Consider the following 20,202-nt stretch of genomic DNA (forward strand, 5'->3'; position numbering starts at 1 on the left):
GGCTTGCGGGAACGTAGCGCGAAGACGACTTGTTCTGGTTTCTTTGTTTCTTTCCGCCACATGGCTGGCTCCTCCGCTGCCGCGGATGCGCCGAGACGAACGCCATCTGGTGGTGCTTCATGGACCCCAGCGGCCCCCGCGGCCTGCGCCTCCCGTTGATTCGGCTGTGACGACGTGATTTTTTGTACCACCTTTGGCGATGCCACGGGATTTTGCGCCTCATGAGCCATATTATGCTTTTGCATTAAGAAGTGCACCCATAAAATTCCGCCTTATCATACTGCTGTTCAGCTGACACTAGCGATCAACTGGTCTCTTGCAACGGAGATAGCAGCACTCCTCCTACACCCTTGTTCACTTATTTGCTGACTCATTGCATGACCTTTTGGGACGGACCTCGTACATATTTATGGGCTTTAATAGTTCGAGTGGCCACCTTCCGGAGTAGGGGTAATTAGAGCGTGGCCACCTTCCGAAATAGGGGTAATTAGAGCGTAGGGTTCTTTACTCATGCCCGCATTTTATCTCAAACAAACTGCGTTCTCGGACCGCTTTTCCGAATGATGTTTTTCAAAGTAACTTTCAGAATGAGTCGCAGCCTTACCAATTACTAAAACATGTGAAAGAATTTGGCGCGGAGAGTAAGGATTTTATCTAAACACAGTGAACACATGCCATTTTTTTCGATATGCTTGGATACGTAGTCGAAATCATGAAGTTTCGCACTTTTGATACGGGACACTGTACATTGCTTGCTTTCTTGCTTCCAGGTTTGTTTGTGCGTTTGGTTGGTTGCTGAACTTTTATGCTGTTGGCTGGGCCTGGCGTTGCTGCCGTCAGTCGTGTTAAGGCGAAAGCCTTACATGTCTCGTCTTAAGGTGACCTTGAAAAAGTGGTTCCAAAAATCAGAAAAATATGTACAAAAATCAACTCATTAACGTAATTACAAATCCCATAACATTATATAGGTAATTACATGAGTTGTATAAATATAGAAAAATTATCTTGATAGTCATTAAATTGACTATGATAATAAGCATGACAAAGCGGGAAAATGAGTCGAAAAACTAGAAAAGTAGCCAAGAACCGAGAATCAATGATGGTAATGGTTGTAAGTATGGTAATAATGGTAATGATTATAATAGTAGAATATAGTATTGACTCAATAATGACCATGACTCAGCAGAAATGACAATGACTCAACGAAAAAAGATTAACACTCAAAAAACCACTGAAATGGGTTCGGAAGTGGCTACTAAGTGAAGGAAACACTAAAGAATGATGGTAGAAGCCATAGTCACGAGCGTGACTCAGCAAAAATGACAATGACTCAACAAAAAAGATTAGCACGCAAACACAGGTGGAATGGGTACGGAAGCGGGTACTAAGTGGAGGTAACGCTAAAAGATGGCGGTAGAAGTCATAGTCGAGACCATGACTATGACTCAAGTGAATCAAGGGGTTATGAAGTGAGGCAGTGACTTGCAAAACATTTGAGGCTCCAAGTGAGTGAATAAGCAAGCAAAAGAAATGTGCTGAGTCACGGTTCGAGTTTGGTGAATCATAGGATGGGTGACTTGCAAAAAAAGAAAAAAAAAAACATGATGGCTTGCAAGATTGTACATTAAATTGTGCTTTCAGAGTGATGATGAGTCAGCAAAAAAGGAAGTGCTGAGTCACGGTCAGAGTTTGGTGAAATAAGGATGACTTGCAAAAATTACTTCGTGCAAATGTGTAAAAAATTGAATAAACAAAATAAAGGAAATGTCAAAAGAAATTTCACATACGTAAAAAGTGCTCATCGTGTCATTGAGTTGGTGGCGCTCGGGCTTTCGCCTTCAAGTCATTTTAGTTGTAACTTTTTTCCCCTCCCTGTTCGAGTCTATTTGCGATTGCAATTGTGTGGATACGCCCAGCGAATTTTAACGGCCCCGTGTCGCTGAAAATCCGGCGCCGTAGCCAGCGTTGGCGTCCCATGAGCGAAAATTGCCGGATATTCTATACGGCACTAAATTTCTTCTTGTATCACTAAAGTTGCTCATACCTTGTCTTACATTCTTTACAAAGTTATTCCGCAGAATTCTGAGAATGACAGCCCACAAACAAATGTCATGAAACAAAACACCGACAGCGCATGCCTTTATGTTAAATCTTCTCAAACTGAAACAATAAAACTGCAGAACTGTAACGGAAAGTTGGCCCACGCAAGAGGTGGCGTTTCTACCAGAAAGCTCGCCTTCGTGAATAGCGTTCGCCGCCAGCGTTTCCCGGTAAACATTACTACTAGAGCCTACATGCAAGCGCTGTTTTAGGGTGGTGACAACACCAAAATTTTGACCGCTATTTACCGCCAAATTTGGTGAGCAGTCATTTCGATTCCCAATCTCGCGGCGCATTCCTGCTTTTTTTCTGTCACGCTCTGATGTACCCATGTTGGCACGCGATCTATTAAATTTATTTAATTTAGTTTTGCACTAATGCGCACACGAAAGCTGCATGCATTTTTAATGTACTAGTTGTCTTTTTGTTTTATTTTAACACATCAAACTTATTTTTTTTCTATAGCATATAAAGCAACAAGTTATAGGCAGGTTGGCCGTGCTCATGGTAGTATTATCTCACTCCAAGACTATGTACTGCATTAAGTATTATCGTTGCCTTCCACTTGTACACACTATATAATGGGTGTTTTTCGAAGGGTGCTGTAATATAAACTGTGCGTACAAGCCTGTTTAACTACAACGTAGACGTGGCCTGTACTTCGCTCACACACGCTATGTGTCTCTGGCTGATGAGGCCAAAGTTTATTTTAAAAAAGTGGATTAGTTTCACGTCACCAAGGGCATGCGGGAAACGTGGTTTGTCGGCTTGTCTTCCGCCCTTTTGATTCCCATCCTATATTGATCCTATAACTTGTCGGATAATTTTACCCGCCAATTTAACTGGCGGCGGCAAGTACCCTTACAAAGGCCGTCAGCACTTGCAGGTAGGCTCCCTAATTATTACGGTTACATAAATTGCATTTGCCGGGAAGCGTGAGAAGCAGTCGGGGATCTTTGAATGCTATCGTGTTCCACTCTTAAAAGCGAAGCTTATAAGCGCCCTGCAAATTTTTTCACCGCCGTCGTTGCCGTGTAGGCACGAGATTCCGTAGGTCACGTGCTAAAGTACTGCCAAGGTTGGAAGGAGGGATGTTATTGCACGATACCGTGACCAAGCGCGCGCTGAAGGGGGTTGCCGGGGTAGGTGGTGTGGCAGCTGAGCGCGCCTCTCCCCTGCTACCCCTCTCCCTCCCTCCCCCGCCCCACTTGGCAGCACGTGGCTGTCCTCAGGGCTGAGTGCGTACATTGCCCGTGCCTTGTAGGGAATCTCCGGCAGGTGCAAAAGTTGGCGAGCCGAGATGGCTGGCTGCTGCATGGGCGCTGTCTTTCCGCGTGCCTAATGCTGGAAGTCGCGTAATCTCAAGTTTCGGAAACGTGTTGAAGTGACAGGCAGCAACAGCGTTCGCTCCCCGCTGCTGACACTCTTCCCCATGCCACCGCTGTGACGGCGAGTGTTCGATTTCCTCGAGTGAGATCGGTTCCTGTTTGCCTGTGAGCGCGGGACACCACGCTTGTTAATTTATTTGCTGACTAAATGCATGAGCTTTTGAGACAGGCCTCGTACATCTGTCCAAGTCACGTAATTGTACAAATAAGCGACTTTTCGCTCAAGTAAATTCGTGATTGAAGCTGTAAAACGTTTTGTGCTTTTAATTACTCTTAATTGCGAAGCATTTATGAAGCCGCATGAACCGGTTCATTCATTATAGTTTTGCTCCAGAGTTGCAACTGAACAGACCCGAAGTGTACAGAACCTTCAACCTGAACCGTACCCAAAAACGTTTTGGTTCTACACCCTGGTTAGAACACCACGCTAGGAGCATCAGCTCAGCGCTAAACTTTCGGGTCACTTTGAATGCTAGGATAAAACTGCGCAAGTGCTGTTTTTTTTTTGCTATTCCGGCCTACGAGGTATTGTACTTAACGTAGATATCATTTTTCGTTTCATATCTTCAGTGGTTTTCAAAGGGCGATATATGAACGACAGTCACCAGTTATGACGTGATACCATCGTTAATTAAGGGAAGAGAAACTATGGCGACACGACAGGGCGCTAAACACAGTCGGACACAGCGGCTTGACACGTCACCTAGCGCTAAGCTTCTATAGTATTATATCGAAAGCAACCAGCCCAACACCACCTCTCGTTTCCGACACGACATTACCGATACCTGTAGATTAGAAACGCCTAAGGAAAATACTGCATCAGGCTGTATAGAGCGCTGCCGACGCTTGCCACGTGCGCTTCGTAGCCCTGCATACAGTTGACACGGCGGTCATAATTCTCACGGCATATTTTTATTAATCTCTGAGTGTTCTCAGAAAAAGTATACTTGCCCTTTTGGTGGCTGATAAAAAAAAAACAAAAAAAAAACAGCGTTCTAAAACAGGATTCCCAATTTTGTGCAATAGCGTGAAACCCGCTCAAATTTGAAAATAGAGCATTTCCTGTTTTGAGCTGAATAGTAGCTTACTTATCTTGAAAGTGGTGCTATTGATAACTAATCTACTGAAAATGCATATCCAAGTGATGCGACGTATAACATTTTGCATAGGATGAAGCGATTTTGCATCAAATTCGGGAGCCGAATTTTTGCACAAGCAGATCTGTCGATGGACACGAAAAATGCATAGAACCCCAGCCATAGACAGCGTCGCTATAAAAATAAAAGCGTTCAAAAACAGTATTCCCACTTTAGTTAAGTGCAATAACGTACAACCTGCTCAAATTTGAAAATAGAGCGTTTCCTGTTTTGTAGCAGAAGAGTAGCTTACTTCGTGTAGCGTACTGGTCGTTACCTTCGCTTCCTGGACCACTCGTCTCCGGTCGTGACGTCATTGTACACGTGTCGTGCACAGTAGCAAATCGCGGTGGGGTAGGGCGTTTCCCGAAGCTCGGGGGCCACCCTGATTTTTTGCAGCAAGGACTTCAGCGACAACGTGCTGCTACCGCTGCTGTCCGAGCACTCGGTACACACGTTCGCGCCGACGAGCAAGTTTGTGGAACGCGAGCTGCTTTTCTGGGCCGAGAAGGACATGTACGCCTACCTGTACGAGTACCAGTACGGAATCAGCACCTTCCAGAACAGGAGGTAAGGCACGTCGCTGTGATGATGTAGCCTAAGAACGTTTCTTGCCTCGTAGGGGGCAGTTCACTAAAGCAGACGGTGGTGCTTCTCGATTAACTGACTTTTGATTGATTGATTGATTATAACGTCCCACAGCAGCGCAAGTCTCCTGAGAAAAGCCATAGTGAAGGATTTACGAATGTCCTTTGCAACCTTGGGGGTTCTGTTTCATGAACTCAAGGATTGGTGCTCGAGCTCGTTTGCATTCCATCCCCATCACTATGCGGCCACCAACCTGTCGTTCCTCGGCAGTCGAACCAACGGCCGACAATTGCTTTTCGTGCTCGTAAGAGCTAGCAAAAGCTAAACCGGCTTTGGCCCTGGCTAATCGCATAGCGCTATTCTTATATAGCAGGAGCTATACTTCCGTAATGACACACGTAATGCGTCGGAACATTTATACATGTACAAACATGTTTACGTATGCCTGCACGGCACTAGTGAGTTAACGGCGACTGTGGATGGATCGTACAGTCACTTCTTTGGCATCTCCCATTTGTGACAAATGAAGCACATGTTATGTCATAGAACAGTACGCGATGAGTTAAAAAATTTGAGCAGTTAAGAAGCGCTGCGAAAATCACTGTCACCGTGCACACCTCGTTCATGAAACACCTTGACAAAATGCTAGTTTTTTTGGCTAAGAATGCACGCGTTGTCATCCAGGCTGTTCGTCTGGTTCAACGGCCAATGCCCGCCCAGCGCCGTGATCGGTGTGAACCTGCTGCACACTGCGCTGCTGAGGAACCTGACGGGCAGCAAGGACTCCCACATCACGCTGGTCAACTGGCCTCCCGTGAGCGAAGACCTCCTGGCGAAGATGGCGTTCGAGAGGCTCTACGGAAAGCTAACGCTCAAGGACGGTGAGTGCCCCCCCCCCCCCCCCCCTAGCTTTGTGTGCCATGTTTTTGCGAGGCGGACCGAATCGCCTATTTGAATAGCGGACTGTTTGAGTAATGTTTTCAATTAAGTAATGTTGGAGTACTGAGTAATGTAAACATTGAGTAATGTTTTCAAACTGGCCTTGGCTCGAACGTGTTCCTGGAACTGTTTTGAAACAGGTTGTGGCTGTGCTTCAGAAAGGCAGCCGGCGTCACAGGTCGCGTCATATATCCTCAGCTGAGGCGGGATTGTCGCTCGTTCACTTTCGGGGATATCGTTAAAGCTAAGCGTTGATTGGACAAGCCAATGAAGCGTTGTCATTGCGTGATGTAATGCGGACTCACACCGGCCGGTACATCAAGCGAAAGAAAAGCATCCCTGAAAATGACCGACTTGCGAATACGATTTCTGCAGAATATGCCAAATGCGCGCTCTCGCTGTCATTTATGTAGTTTACGACGTAGTTGTTAAAGTGACTAGATATACCGTTATACATAAAACGTCATATGTGCTGTTACTGCATAGAACGTTATATCCCTAATTTTATCAATTAAAAAAAGTTAGTGACATTTCACTTCGTGAACGCGGGTAACACGCAAGCGTATGGATGCCGCGAACATGCACAACGAACACCGCGGCGTCGAAGCACCAACAGAAATGGCGCGAACGCGGCGGCTCTCTTCTCCGCCTCCAGGCGCCTTCCTCCAAAGTTGTTTCTCTCTCTCTCCTTCGGCGCTCTCTTCCCTCGCGGCTTCAAACATAATCTCGCAGATTTCACAGACGGGTCGCCTACGCTTTCGCGTAAAACTAGATGCCTCAAGAAGTTTATATTTTGAGGAAATGCGTGTAATGTTAAGGGAGATATGCAGACGAACTCCGAAGCTTGTGCAAGCTACGGGTAAAATAAAAGTTCCGAAACCCATGCTTTGGGCCCGTTAAAAGACTGGTATACGAAATGCTCACAACGTTTCCACCTATTCCGGGGGTGGACAGGCTAGGCTTTGCTCGATAATTGTGCGCATGCGCGCACCTTGCAGGTCGCGATACCCTGGGCTACGAGACGGAGCTGTTCCCGACGCGCAACTTCATGACGCGTGTGCTGTACGCGTTCTTCGTGTCGCTGGCGATGAGCTTCTACGCGGCCAGCCACGTGTTTGCCCCGATGGTTGAGTCGGGCAGCGGCTTCCAGCTTATGCAGCTCATGACCGGCATGTCGGGCATGACGTACTGGATGGGACACTTCATCTTTGACATGTTCATGGCGGTCTGCAACAGTATCACGCTCGTCTTCATCATCTTTATCAGCCACATGGAAATAGCCCCTTCATACCACCGTAAGTTGCGGGAGCTGTGGGCCAGATGCTAAGTAGTCGGTGCGACATAGGACTCGTGGGCCGCACGAATCTGAAAGCTTTACCGGTTAGTGAATGCAAGTTCAGGGCTAAGTCATCATTGCGGGGCAATATTACATGTGGTGACGATCTCTGGAAGTGGTATAGGAAAGGTATGTCCTCGTAAGCATCCTATTTCATCGGCCTGTATATTCTAAATGAACGTTCGTCTATAGTGTATGCAGCTTGTTCACAACGATATTGCTTGTTATGCACGGGCTGCTTGCAGGCACGTCGCCCTTGGGACGCTATTTTACCATTACCAATGAACTGTCTATCACGCCCAGACAAGAAATTTTACAGAATGCGTGGAATGCGAATAGAGTTTGTCGATCACATTGTGAGACGAACTGCTATAAACCTGCGCAACAAATATATACCATACTATTAAATCCACTGCGATCGTCGCGTTAGGAATTTCTGTGGCCGAGGCAAAACTATGTGGTGTTGTACACTATCGCAGTGTCAGCAAATACATTTGGTCGCAGGACGGACTTCTTGGCACAAAGCAGACTTCTGGCGAAAGAAAACGCTCCTGTAGCCGACAAGATTTGCTACAGTAATCTTTATTGCACACTGAGACTTATTTTTGTTATTTGGGATGGAGCCGCGCTTCTCGGGCCGAACACATTTTCGGTGAAACGATGCACTACAGAATTCATTATGAGCTTCAACGCGCGAGCCGCAGCCGTAACGCTCTCTCGGTCGAGCTGGGGAGGTATTCTGTAAGAGCCTACTTAGTGGACTTGTCCATTTCGTCTGCTGTTGAAGTTATGATTGATTGGGCTGGGGTGCGCTTTAGCAGGAGCCACGCGCCGCAGCCAATCAGAACTTAAGCAGCACACGAAATTTTAGTGGGGCTACAACCTACAGGGCTGAACTTACTCTTAGAAATGAAGTTATTGGGAAACAAAACTATTTCCTTTCTTTGTACAGCTACGTTTCCTTTTTTTTTCCCAATTTGTACGCAGCCAGTCACGGCTTCAGCGAGAAATGCTAGGCAAGCACAGGTTGCCAGGCCATTTCAAACCTCGGCGGCGTCCTTAGCCAGCAGAAAGTTCGGGAAACGGTCGCCTCAACACCGCGTACACCAGTCTCACTCGAGGTTTGCTCGCGGTGACAAATTATGACCATCGTCGGAATCCGAACTCTGTGTTCACAAGACCACGTTCTCCGAATGCGTTCTTCGCATTAGCACCGCGCCTCTACGGTGACTCCTCACTCGACACCGCGCGGGCTTTTCTTATCCCTCAAAAGCGAACAGAAAACCAAGTGGTTGCCGCCCGGACGTGTAGGCGAGTGGACTCATGCCCCGTACACATGACACGTGATCAACTTTCGGCGCTGGGATAGTATACGAAATAAGCGGGCAGCCTTACAATTGACTCGGTGATCTTTATAAAAGTTGTCTACGTTCATGCGTAAACAGAAGGAATTGCACATTAACCCACCATTTTTTTTTATTGCCTTGCCGACCGCAGTTGCCATCCTGGCTCTGTTCGTCGCCAACGCGTTCTCCAGCCTGCCGCTGGCGTACCTGTTCTCCAGGGTGTTTTCCGAACCAGTTTGGGCTTTCTCCTACATGGTGCTAGGACTGCTCCTGGCAGGTGAGTATGCCTGCGTGGCCAGCGGGAAATCGTATGTGCCGAGAAAAAAAAAAGCATAGGCAACATTGATTTGTCATACTTGACAGATATCTCGCTGTGTCGGTGAAGAGTGATTAAACACGCTTTCAGAAACGGAAAAAATAACTGGCCGCTTGATAGCGCCAAAAGTTTTGCAGGCGATATTATTGAAAGTATCATATCCGTGACGACATGCGTTTGATAGAGGCAGGTAGTGGCAGATACTAGGGGCAGGTTATTTGAGATTGTCAGCATATTATTACGCGAAAGTTAATTCTTCGTCGTGGAGTGACATTTTACAGTATTTACAATACGCATTTAAAACATACGCTGGGACTCAAAGAACACGACTTCATATATAAATGTTGCAGACTTTAGAGGGAAGAAGTACTTCGGCTTATTGTAAACACTTATATAGATGTAGCTTGGAAGTGTCACGATAAGATGGTTCGTTGAAAGTGCAACGCGAGGCTCAAACATGTAATTGGAGACAGTAGAACACTATTCACGAAGTAGGGATCAACTGAAAGCGACGGCGACTGGGTTCATTGTATGCTGCAGACAACAGCGGTGAAGATTTGCGTTCTGGAAACACTAGAAATTTTACTTTTCATAAGTACTTTTGTTGAGCCAGCATTGAGCTGCTTGTGGGAACCATGGTTCCTTGTTGAGCGTTCTGGTAAACTTTACAGTGTCAACACAAGTGGCCATTACTGTGTGCCGAAGTATTTATTACAGAGGGATATTTTCAGAAGTCCACGCATTGTTCTTAATGCAAAAAGACTGCATTATATTGCAATATTTTGCTATATTACTGCGTAAAGTGTCTGGAAAAAATTCCAGTCACTTTACGGTAGGTTCCTTTCTCGCATCATATCGGGCCTGTGTAATATAAAAAGAAAGTTCTAGTGTCCGTTGGCACAACAGCCCATCTGCTCTAACCAATAGGCCACGATTGCTTGTTTTTCTGCATTGATTCGACCACGATCAGACGCACGCAGACTTGTCTCTTGTTAACGCCAACTATCTCTAGCGCTAGCTTTAACGCTAGCGCTAGACTGGCGCTAGCGTTACGTCACGTAGCACACAGGAGAGCACGTGCGCGCGAGGACACGTGATCGTGCACCAGTTTCTATTCGGCCACCGAAGACTAGGCTTACGAGTAAAGGGCGCTTTCTTTCGCTGCACCAAATTTTTAATTGTTTGTGGCAGATAGCACAATTCTAACCCTTGAGCTAAGATATCCGATGAGGTGGCCATTACTTCTACGAGAAATCAAAATACTTAATTGATCAATTACCATAATTACAATAATTAACGTTTTAATGAAAAAACCTTTATGGCGCATATTTCAACATAGGAATTGTAGCTAGTAATGTTGCAAGGAATATCGACTTGGAACAAATTCTCAGGATATCACCGGTGTCGAGGTATGCGCCGTGAAAATTGCGGCAAAAATGTGAAAACTTTGTTTTATTCGTTGAAGCAAAAAAAAAAAAGTAACTGCAACGCCAATGGATTTTGTCAAACTTTGAAAATTAATATCTCTAAACTGGTGTAGTCTTTAGAATTCGTTTCAAGTGGATACGCCTTGTGAACTCACCAGCTATAATTCGTAGATTAAAGTGCGTGCTGCACTTTAATTAATTAATGCTAATTAGTGTAATTAATAAATAATTATTAATGAATAATAATAGTAATTATTCAGTTAAGCATTTTAATTCGAGTAGAAATAATGGCCGCCCCATCGAGCAATTTAGCTTGACGGTTAGAATTGTGCTCTATGTCCTAGGCAATTAAAAAAAAAGAAAACTGGTGCAGCCAAAAAGAACACCTGACATAATTAGCGTTTTTCACGTTCCATATCGACAATAATAGTGCAGGCGCACCAGTTTCTCCCATTACTTCTTCGCAGCAGCTAGCGCTTTGAGACGCTGTGTTAGACGTACTGCACCACCTTCGAGATTGGCCCACATTTGCCACTCAACAGCAAACACTATGTAGACGCTGAGCTGCATTGTACCGTCTTCAGGATTGGCCCAGGTGGTAACGGAGCAAGTTGTAATGTTTGTCAGGCGCAGTAAAAAAAAAAATCTGTCTTCAAGCCATCGCTGTAAAGATATCATCGTCCTCGTCTTACTGCTGTAGTCATACACATGCCCGCGTCGCGCTCACAGAAACCCGCCCGGCACCAGCAATTTGGTCCGTCCGGCAACGCTTTACAGAATTCCAAGCGCGATACTGCGTAGCCGGCTACCCGCAAGATGCTTCGCCTAACATCGATTACCACCATGCGTGAGATCTGTATACACATATTTCTTTACCGATTGTATGCTTGTAATAATGTCAATGTCTAGAGTGACGCTAGTATCCCCAGTTCGCTGTGACGTTGCGCATATATACTGCTGATGCGGACGCCATAAGCCAAGACAGCCTTGGTGTCATTTAAATTATTTCACCTTAAGGGCCCGTAGGCATTACATAAGGGGGACATAAAACGCATGTTAACTTCAATTATTTGAACAAAAATGCAAAAATACACCAGAAATACAATCAGTTAAGTAAACAATACAATTGTAAGTACATCGAAAGTATAAAAGGTTAAAAAAAAATCGGAGCAGGTATATAGTTATGAAGATGAGTTAGTGTAGGGGCGGAACAGTGGTCGTCTGAGGCTGTGTAGTGGGTTCGTAGTTTTTCGCGCAATTCTTTGCGTTCGGTGTATGCCACTACGTATGTGTTCTGGGAGGGAATTTTACAGAACTATCGCATTAGGAAAAAAAGATGCTCGATCCATGAGTTTAGGTTCCGTGGTAAGCCGAGGTTGGAGAGGTTACTAATCAGTAGAGAATGTATTACACGATCGAATGCCATCGAGAAGCCTAAAAAGATGGCGTCTATTTGTATGTGAAGGTCCGTGTAATGTAAAAGTTCATGAGTGAACTAAGCGAGCTGACTTTCGCATGATAAAAAACTTTCGAAAGCCGTGCTGGTTGGGGTAAAAGAAATTAATTGATTCTAGGTGAGTCATTAAATTAGACGCTATTATGTGTTCCAGTAATTTGGAAGAAATGCTTGTCAGCTAGGAAATCGGGCGGTAATTACTAACGTTAGTGCGGTCACCTGTTTCGAAAATGGGGTTTATTTCCGCTTCTTCTCCAGTCGTCGGGCACGTCTCCCTGAGTTTAATGATTGCGTAAATATTAAGTACAAAATTTTTGGCTGATGGTGAAATAGTATTTTTAAGAAACTTGGTGTTAATTTGGTCGCATCCAGCCACACTCATTACGGGTGGCCCCCAACCAACCAATCAACCGACTTGCTCGACGTGCAGGCATAGTGGGCTCACTGGGCGTGGAACTGCTGAACGTGCTGGTGCAAGATGACGACCCGTCGACGGTTGCCTCTGTGGTGCTCTTCATCTGGGGCTACGCGTGCCGCTGGTTCCCGACGTACACCCTGGTGCGGGGCATCGTCAAGGTCATCCTGCTGTCCCGGATGAACGCCATTTGTCTCACCGGCGGACAACTGCTCGCCGAGGCTTGCCGCGACGTCCAGTACTCGTCGGACGCGACGATATCCCGCTGCTGCGAAGGTATGTAGCGAAACACGGTTCAGATGTGTCGCAATAGGCAAAGGGCTGGTGGCAAAACTGTCGCCTGAAACGACAACCGTATCCATACGCGGTTCCTCGATATATTGTCTCGTTAAGCTAATGCCGATGTATTAACGTCGAAATATTTCGCTTCGAAGTCCTGCTGTAACTTATGTATGCATTAGCGCTGCACTTTCAGCAGACCATTCTTGGCCTCAGCGTAGCGCAATTACTGAAACTGCTTTGCAAAGACACCCTTCGAAATCACCCTTTCTTTTTTTAATGAAAACGAGCATTACCCGATTTGTCGTCCAAGACTGCAGCAACTTGTCAGTCCGCCGTTCGCCAGGAGCATCTGACAGTTTTATAATCAGCATACTAAATTTTAGAGCACTACGGAAATATAATTTCGTTCCTTTGTAGTTCCTCTTTTAGTGTGCAGTATATGCGCAACAGGTTTTTGCAATCTTCTAGGCATAATTTTATACTATATATCGTTTTACGCTTCTACGATAGCGATTGATTGTAGGCCACTTTACAGCCATGGTACATCCTATCATCGCAACTAATCAATCAGCGCTTCTGCACCGTCTATATCGTCCATGCACTGTTTCGACAGCATCAAGTTCTTGCGCCGCACCCTTAATAACAACGTTTACTTGTTTTTTTTTCTTCATAACACTCTGCTACATCTTTTTGAAAACTGAGTCCGTTTACGACCAGCTGCTTCGGCAGATAGTCGGTCTTTAGATTCACTTTTTTAAACTCGTAAATGCGCCCTATACGCCAGGAGAAGCGTTACAGCCACTCGCACAAGTAGGATTTCCGATGTATTTTAGATTAAAGATGAGAGCATGCGTGAGCGTTCTTAAGAGTGTTCTTATAAGTGCACGGATTCGTGAAGCCGCGTGCCGCTACTGGAGTCGTTGACTTGCGGCTCGGGCGTTTCGGCTGCATCTCGGAATATAGTCAGAGGTTTCCTCCTTACTTGGTGCGGACTTTTGTCTACATTGGCAGCATGATTACTGCGTGCGGCCCACGACCCGACACTCTGCAAAACAACACGTAGTTATGTACCGCTGTACGCCGAAACTGCACCGTCATCACCATTTAACTCGATAATAAGACGTGGGAAACTAAAACGATGTAAGTGCACGAGGTTCGCATAACTTCTTCGGTTCCTACGAAAATTCTGCATTTTTGCCCGAAAAGCGACACATTGATTATAAAGACATTTAGCATATTTACATAACATTTAGCATATCGCACGCTGTTTTAAATTAGTACTCACACAGAAGTTTTGTGCCTTGCTTTTGCTGGTTTTTTTTTAGGTAGTTGTTGACTCTTAAATTAGAGTATGAAAACGAAATTCCTGAAGAGCGTCACAAATAATTATTACACCACCTTTTATACGATCCGCTCAATATACGCGCGTAAGTAAAACGCAATATCTGCAGCGTTTATAGCAGTAAAACTCGATCGCTGGGTGCTGAATACATGAAAGGACGCACTGCTAAGGAAATTCAATTGACTAAAACGTGCTGGTTGGCTACTAGTTAGTACATGATTTTAACTTGTAATTGTCTGAACAATAACACGAACATGAAGCCCAGGACATACTTATATTTCTTCTACAGTAGGCCCTTTCATGTGTTCAGTGTACTGTGACCAAGCTTCGATATTTGACGCCTGCCCGATCCCTTCTCGTCCGTGTAAAATTTTCCGCGATTACGCTTGAATCATGTACCAACTAACGTAGCAGTGTTTTTTACTGTTTATCTCATGTTTTACGAGTGTTATCGACCGTCCTCATGCGCTCAATGCACGCAGCCCTTCCGCAAAACGACACGGCGCCGATTGTCGGCCCGCTACATCCGTTCTACGAGACCGGATTCTACGAGTTTGTCAGCATGGTGGCCCAGGGGATGCTCTACATCGCGCTACTCGCGCTAGTTGACTCTCAAGTGATTTACAGCCTCCGCTGGTGAGCATTGGTTGTTTACACGCAATTCATTTTATAGACGCATTATAGCGTTTCGATGTTAAAATGAAATGCAGGAGTCACTATAGCCCCAAGTGTTTCACGTGGGGCTAAATTTAGCCACAAGTGAGAGGAAACGTAGAAGTGAGAGGTAGTTGCCGCAGAACAAATTGTAGTGCAAGCTGTCTGAAGTGCCTTTACAGTCGAGTCATTGCGCCATCGGACGACGGACGCATAACGTGCCGTATTTAATGGGAAAAAAGTTACGTTACAGAACACGGCTGTCACCGTGGACACCCGTCTGTGGCAGGATGTTGGGTCCCTAATGAACCTTCACATATGCTTATACGTATCCTGCAGTACATGTGACGAGCACGTATGATATCTGTTAACCTTGTGACACCGCAGTAATTTGAACCGGCCTGGAGAGCATAGTTTGATTGGTTGTGACCATCGCCCTATACCGCGGAATATACTGAGCCCTTTATTGACGAGTGTCGCCTACAGGCAACATACCAGAAAATTGTTTTCCTTGCTGAGTTTCGGTATTGAATACGAAGTTTCTGGCTAAATGTCATCGGCCAACACTGAACTCCAGGCGTCATTTATTGGTTTAGAGGAGGAACACAGTAAGACGAAGAAGTTTGTCCCGTGACTTGCTTAAAAAAAAAAAAAAATCACGGTCAGAGCAGACAGCCCGATGCAAGGCCTCCGGCTGCAGTAGTGACACACATGAGATTAAAGCGAATGAAATGTACGCCTATGGTTCACATATGACGAGAGCTGTCTGTCCAAATTAAAAAGGAAGCCACAGATGGCTCAGGGTGAAGCCAACATCCAGTTTTCTGCTTGGTGTTTCCCCACCTATTGGTGATAGCGTCCCCGCAAAACATTTTTATCTCTTCATTGAATCTGCTCATTCTCGATGTGTTTTGCACATTTAGATATTCAAACCATGACATAATTGCTTTGTTGGTTGAGGTTTCACTGCACGATTTCTCGCCATTCAATGGGTAGAACCAGGGGACCGTCTGTACGAACAACCGATGTGTATGACGTGCTCCAGAAACAATACGCTTACATTTCCCATCACGAACTGACAGCGCAACAATTTCTATGGCATCGGCAGACTGTTACATCAGATTATAAATTGTTTGTCACTGCCTAAACTGAAAGTCAACACGCGCCTGGAGCGCACCGAAAGAGCGTCACCGCGATCTAAGTGACGTTTGTGCTAGGAATAAAGCCAACGGCTCAAATGATTACCTGTACACTTTGAGCCAGTATTAAAGGCACCAATTCTATCGTGTTTAAACAGCGATTCCTCCAAACGCGTAAGCCAGTCCCTCACTCACTGCCACTTTAAGTAGTTCTCATGTTGAACCCCACTCGTGTAGGACAGGAAACACGAAGACGTATGCAAGGTACGCATTCTCGGATGGTCACTTTCGCAAATATCACTTTCAGTGCGCGCCGATTGGCTGGCTCAGCTAAACCCGTTGCGCTGACTATAGGTTGGTTGAGCAAAGCCGCTCGAATCGTACAACGCTTCGTGTACTAAGTCACGAGAGAGGGATAGCATTACCGAATGTGATCGCCCGAAAATAGGTCCCCAGATCTCACGCACTGCGGGAATCAATGATATGCGAAGTATTTTGAAAGTGGTTATCTATTAAAGTTTGGTTCTTCAAAGCGTAATCAAATAGACCAACGTGTTTGTGTAAGGCGAGCAATTGTGTGTGTGACGGCAGTATACCAAGAAGACGATGGACGAATGACCTTGTTCCCTGGCTAGAAAAAAAGAAAGAATAGTGTTGCAATTTTGTCTCTTACGACCTCAGTCGATTTAGGAAGCGGCAGAGTGTCGCAGTACGTCTACCTAGCGCCAGCTTCTACGAGAAAATTATGGGAATGTGACTCGATATACCTAAAGGCAGCCTAAAGAGCGATTGAAAGCATTAGCTGCACCTTTATTATCGGGAAGAACGGGAGCAATTAAGTGGCAGGCACTTGGGCAACCTTGTTGAGAAGCGGATGACACTCGTAATGTTTTCACTCTTTATTCGCGTGTTTCATTCCTGTGCGCATGATCTCGTGGAAAGCGGCGCGCGCTCGCTCGCTCTCGTCCACGTGTTCCCATGCGTGCCACGTGACTTACGCCCCTACCAATCGTTTCGAAGAGTTAGTCGACGTTGGTCGGATAGAAGTATGCGTACAATTGTGGTCTGATGGTTAGACCATGGGGTGGTGGTTATGGGAAACTTGCGAACTACTCTCCCGGAATTTAGTGACCATGGCTGCTGGGTGCAGCTGCTGTCTTGGCGAGTAGCTCACAAACAGGAAATAACTCGTATAACAAACCAGTTTATATGTAAAAATCTTGCAGTGAAACCTCAACCAACAAAGCTATTATGTCATGATTCGAAAGGAGAAGCGCGAGAAAGTAGTGGAAGAAAAAGATGATGGCAGAATAAAGGAAGTTACAAAAAGTACGGAAAAGGTTGATGGTAAGAGTAAGAACGCAGGAGAGGTTCGAAGGAAGAAATACAGAAGAGAAAAGAGGTGCGAGAAAAATACAGAACTGGCCAAGGAGAGCAAGGCACCGCAACTATGAAGGAAGACGAAGCGAAAAAAAAAAAAAAAAAGACGCACGAGGAGCTACGTGGCCAACGGGAGGCAGGGCCCGTAGCTACATATACAGCCTTTGTAGAACTACTACTGCAAACAAATTTGCTCATGACCAACTCTGTTCCCTAAGAAATTCCGCAAGGACAACAAACAGTACTCAGATATTGCCACGTTGTAGTGACAGTCAACAATACAACCACAAATAAACGCTAGTTAAGGTTTTAACTCTTTGTTGGCCGAACTTCTGGCCTGGAAAGCAGAAAGCCCGCAAACCACGATGATGGCGGTTAGCACAGTCGTCGATAGTCGAAATGTGATCTACGGTCGAGTCCGTTGGCTAACTTATACGTGACTTATCGTATATTACAGTGTATTCAGATGTGCTGATGTGTGTTCCAGGATGCATACATTGTTTTTTGCGTCGTTCACGCAATCTGCTGGTTTAGGTGGGGACCGAGAAATGCAATCAGCATATCTCTGCCGCTTCCCCGATTTACACACGCAAGCCATGCCGAATTCGTGAGGTTTAAGGCTCCAGCGCGCCAACCGTCTCAGTGTACCTTTGAAGTTCGTCAGCCAACAAAGGGAGTGATAGTCACTGACGACATTGGAAGAGCGGTCGCGCAGATATCGGTGAAATTTCATAACCGCCCATACCATAACCGCCCATACGGTCGTCCATACCGCGGCGAGACGCTCATTTTACCTTGGTGGTACATTTCTCGTCCGCACGCGACAAATAAATATAGGTACATACATGCACACAGACCTACGGGTGCCTACTGAGCATTTGAATATCCCTGTGTCGTACAAGACGCTAAATAAATGTTCTAAATGTGTGCGCATGCCGAACCAAGAAGGTTGGTTTGTGATGATGCAAAAGCTTATTTGTAGCGTTCTGTTCGGAGTTCAGCAATATGGGTTGGCAATCTCGAACTTGCTTTACAGAATTGGCGCAGTCATACTTTTAACTTGATTGTACTTTCTTAATTATAATCGGTTTCCTCGCGGAAAGAAATATCTAAATATGAGAGAGTTGTACGGAGCGTTTCGATATGCAACTGACACATCTGTGATGGAACCTCGAAACCGCGTCGCGTACAATTATAGGTACGCGGCTCGCCGCCTTCAGGGCAGTGATCAGCCAGATGAGTTGTCCGAAGAGCGCGGACCTCGGCTCGTTGCCATTTCCATGGACACCGAAGTCGAGCGGGAGGTGAGCCAGGTGAACCAGGTGTGCTGCACGAGAACATTCAGCGACGCCGTCATGGTTGTCCGTAGCCTGCAGAAGACTGTCGGCTTCATCAACCCGGTGAGATATCCACTCTGAAGTGTTAAGACCTCGGCCGAATTTGAAGGGACATATTCAGAACTTTCGCTTGGCAAGAATTTAAAGCTTTTCTAGTGTGTATTTTGCACACCAGGCGAACAGGAGCAATTATAGCGGGCAGGAAGCAGTCGAACAGTGGCGCAACGAGTGTGAGACCTTTCCAACACTACAGGTCTCGCGCATTCGGAGAGCATGTGTGATGGTGCTCGATGACGGGGAATGCATCGTGTCACCAAAATACACCAGAATTCCCCTGCGTGTCACCTGGGAGCCATTCCCAGGTGACGCGAATTGCCATTCGCGTCACTCACCCTCGTTACTCGCTCAAATTCGCACGTCGACGCATTCCATGCTGTTGCCGGAGCAGAGATTTTACGGCATAGAATCTGAATCCCAGCTCATCTGGCTATCTTTAATTTGAGGAAATAGACTGGCTGCCGTGATCTTCCGGTTTAAGTCTTTGGCTTAAGTGCCGTGTTCAAGTCTGAATGCGTCGAGACATATGCATACGTTTTCTTTGCTTACTACTACATCCATATGGCTCGACCAGGCAGTCGGCTCTGTTACCTTAGCAAAGACTCGACCGTGCTCCATCTTGTCCAGCTCGGCTTTGACGTGTTCTTGAAGGGCAATGACGACTCGTCTTGCTGGTTTGGCGGTGCATCGAGCTTCAGCTGTCAGTTCCATGTAGTAGGGGACGTCTTTGATTTATTTGAACCCCTGGAAAGCATCTTCAAACACTTTTATTACTTCGTCAGGCTGTGACGCGACCACGGTGTCTGTGCGGCAGCTAGCCCTATGCGTTCATCAACTTTGCCACTTAGTGTAACAAGAACAGCTTGTTTCACAATAAAGAAGACCGCGGTTATAGATTGCGCTGAACTAGCAGTCTGAAGCTCAATCTTATATGCATTTTCCTTATGTCGGAAAAACGACCGCAACGTAGAGCAGCAATCTTGTGCTGGCTGTGTAGTTATATTTCTGAGCATAGCTTTGGGAATGACAAAACAGTTGGCTCCAGTGTTGATCTTGCACCGAATACCGGCGCCTGCGATGTCGACAGTCGCCGACCAGGGGCCATGGTCATAAATTTCATCGATTTGCAGCATTTGAAGAAAATAACCCTCGTCCTCTGCCATTTCGACCTGTCGTATCTTAAGATACAGCGCAAAACATCCCGTGGAGGTCCTGGAAAGATCCGAATGCCCTAGCTTTTTACAGGACGTACTGAGGACGTCCACAGAACCATGCGCACGATGAATTTTAAACACGTCTACTGCTGGACTTATCACGAACCTAACTTATATCCGAGCAACGTCCTCAGCAGGATATTCTCAAGACGTTTCTTCCAGGTGTTTATTTGGGAGCTTCATGGTTGCCCTAACGAAGTTGAGCATTATTCTTATTAATATTACGTTATTATTATTCGTCGTCGTTTCCAAAATCCACCTGCCACCGACGGCTCTCTTGAAGTAACAAAAGCAGATCTGAAAGGCTATGCTATTGTAAGTGCACAGGGGGTGCTGCGCCTGCGGTAGTT

At 45.9% G+C, this 20,202-nt stretch overlaps 1 protein-coding gene across 1 annotated transcript in view; it reads left to right on the plus strand.

Annotated features, from left to right (window-relative positions):
* Positions 1-20,202, plus strand: part of LOC119433054 (retinal-specific phospholipid-transporting ATPase ABCA4-like) — a 138,081-nt gene that overhangs the window by 74,664 nt on the left and 43,215 nt on the right. Inside the window, exons 21-24 of the mRNA XM_049658544.1 lie at positions 8,985-9,110; positions 12,463-12,723; positions 14,554-14,707; positions 18,443-18,644. Of these exons, the coding sequence (XP_049514501.1) occupies positions 8,985-9,110; positions 12,463-12,723; positions 14,554-14,707; positions 18,443-18,644 (743 nt within the window). The remainder of the gene's footprint in view (positions 1-8,984; positions 9,111-12,462; positions 12,724-14,553; positions 14,708-18,442; positions 18,645-20,202) is intronic.

This window comes from Dermacentor silvarum, chromosome 11, assembly GCF_013339745.2.
Source record: "Dermacentor silvarum isolate Dsil-2018 chromosome 11, BIME_Dsil_1.4, whole genome shotgun sequence".
Lineage (NCBI taxonomy): Eukaryota > Metazoa > Arthropoda > Arachnida > Ixodida > Ixodidae > Dermacentor > Dermacentor silvarum.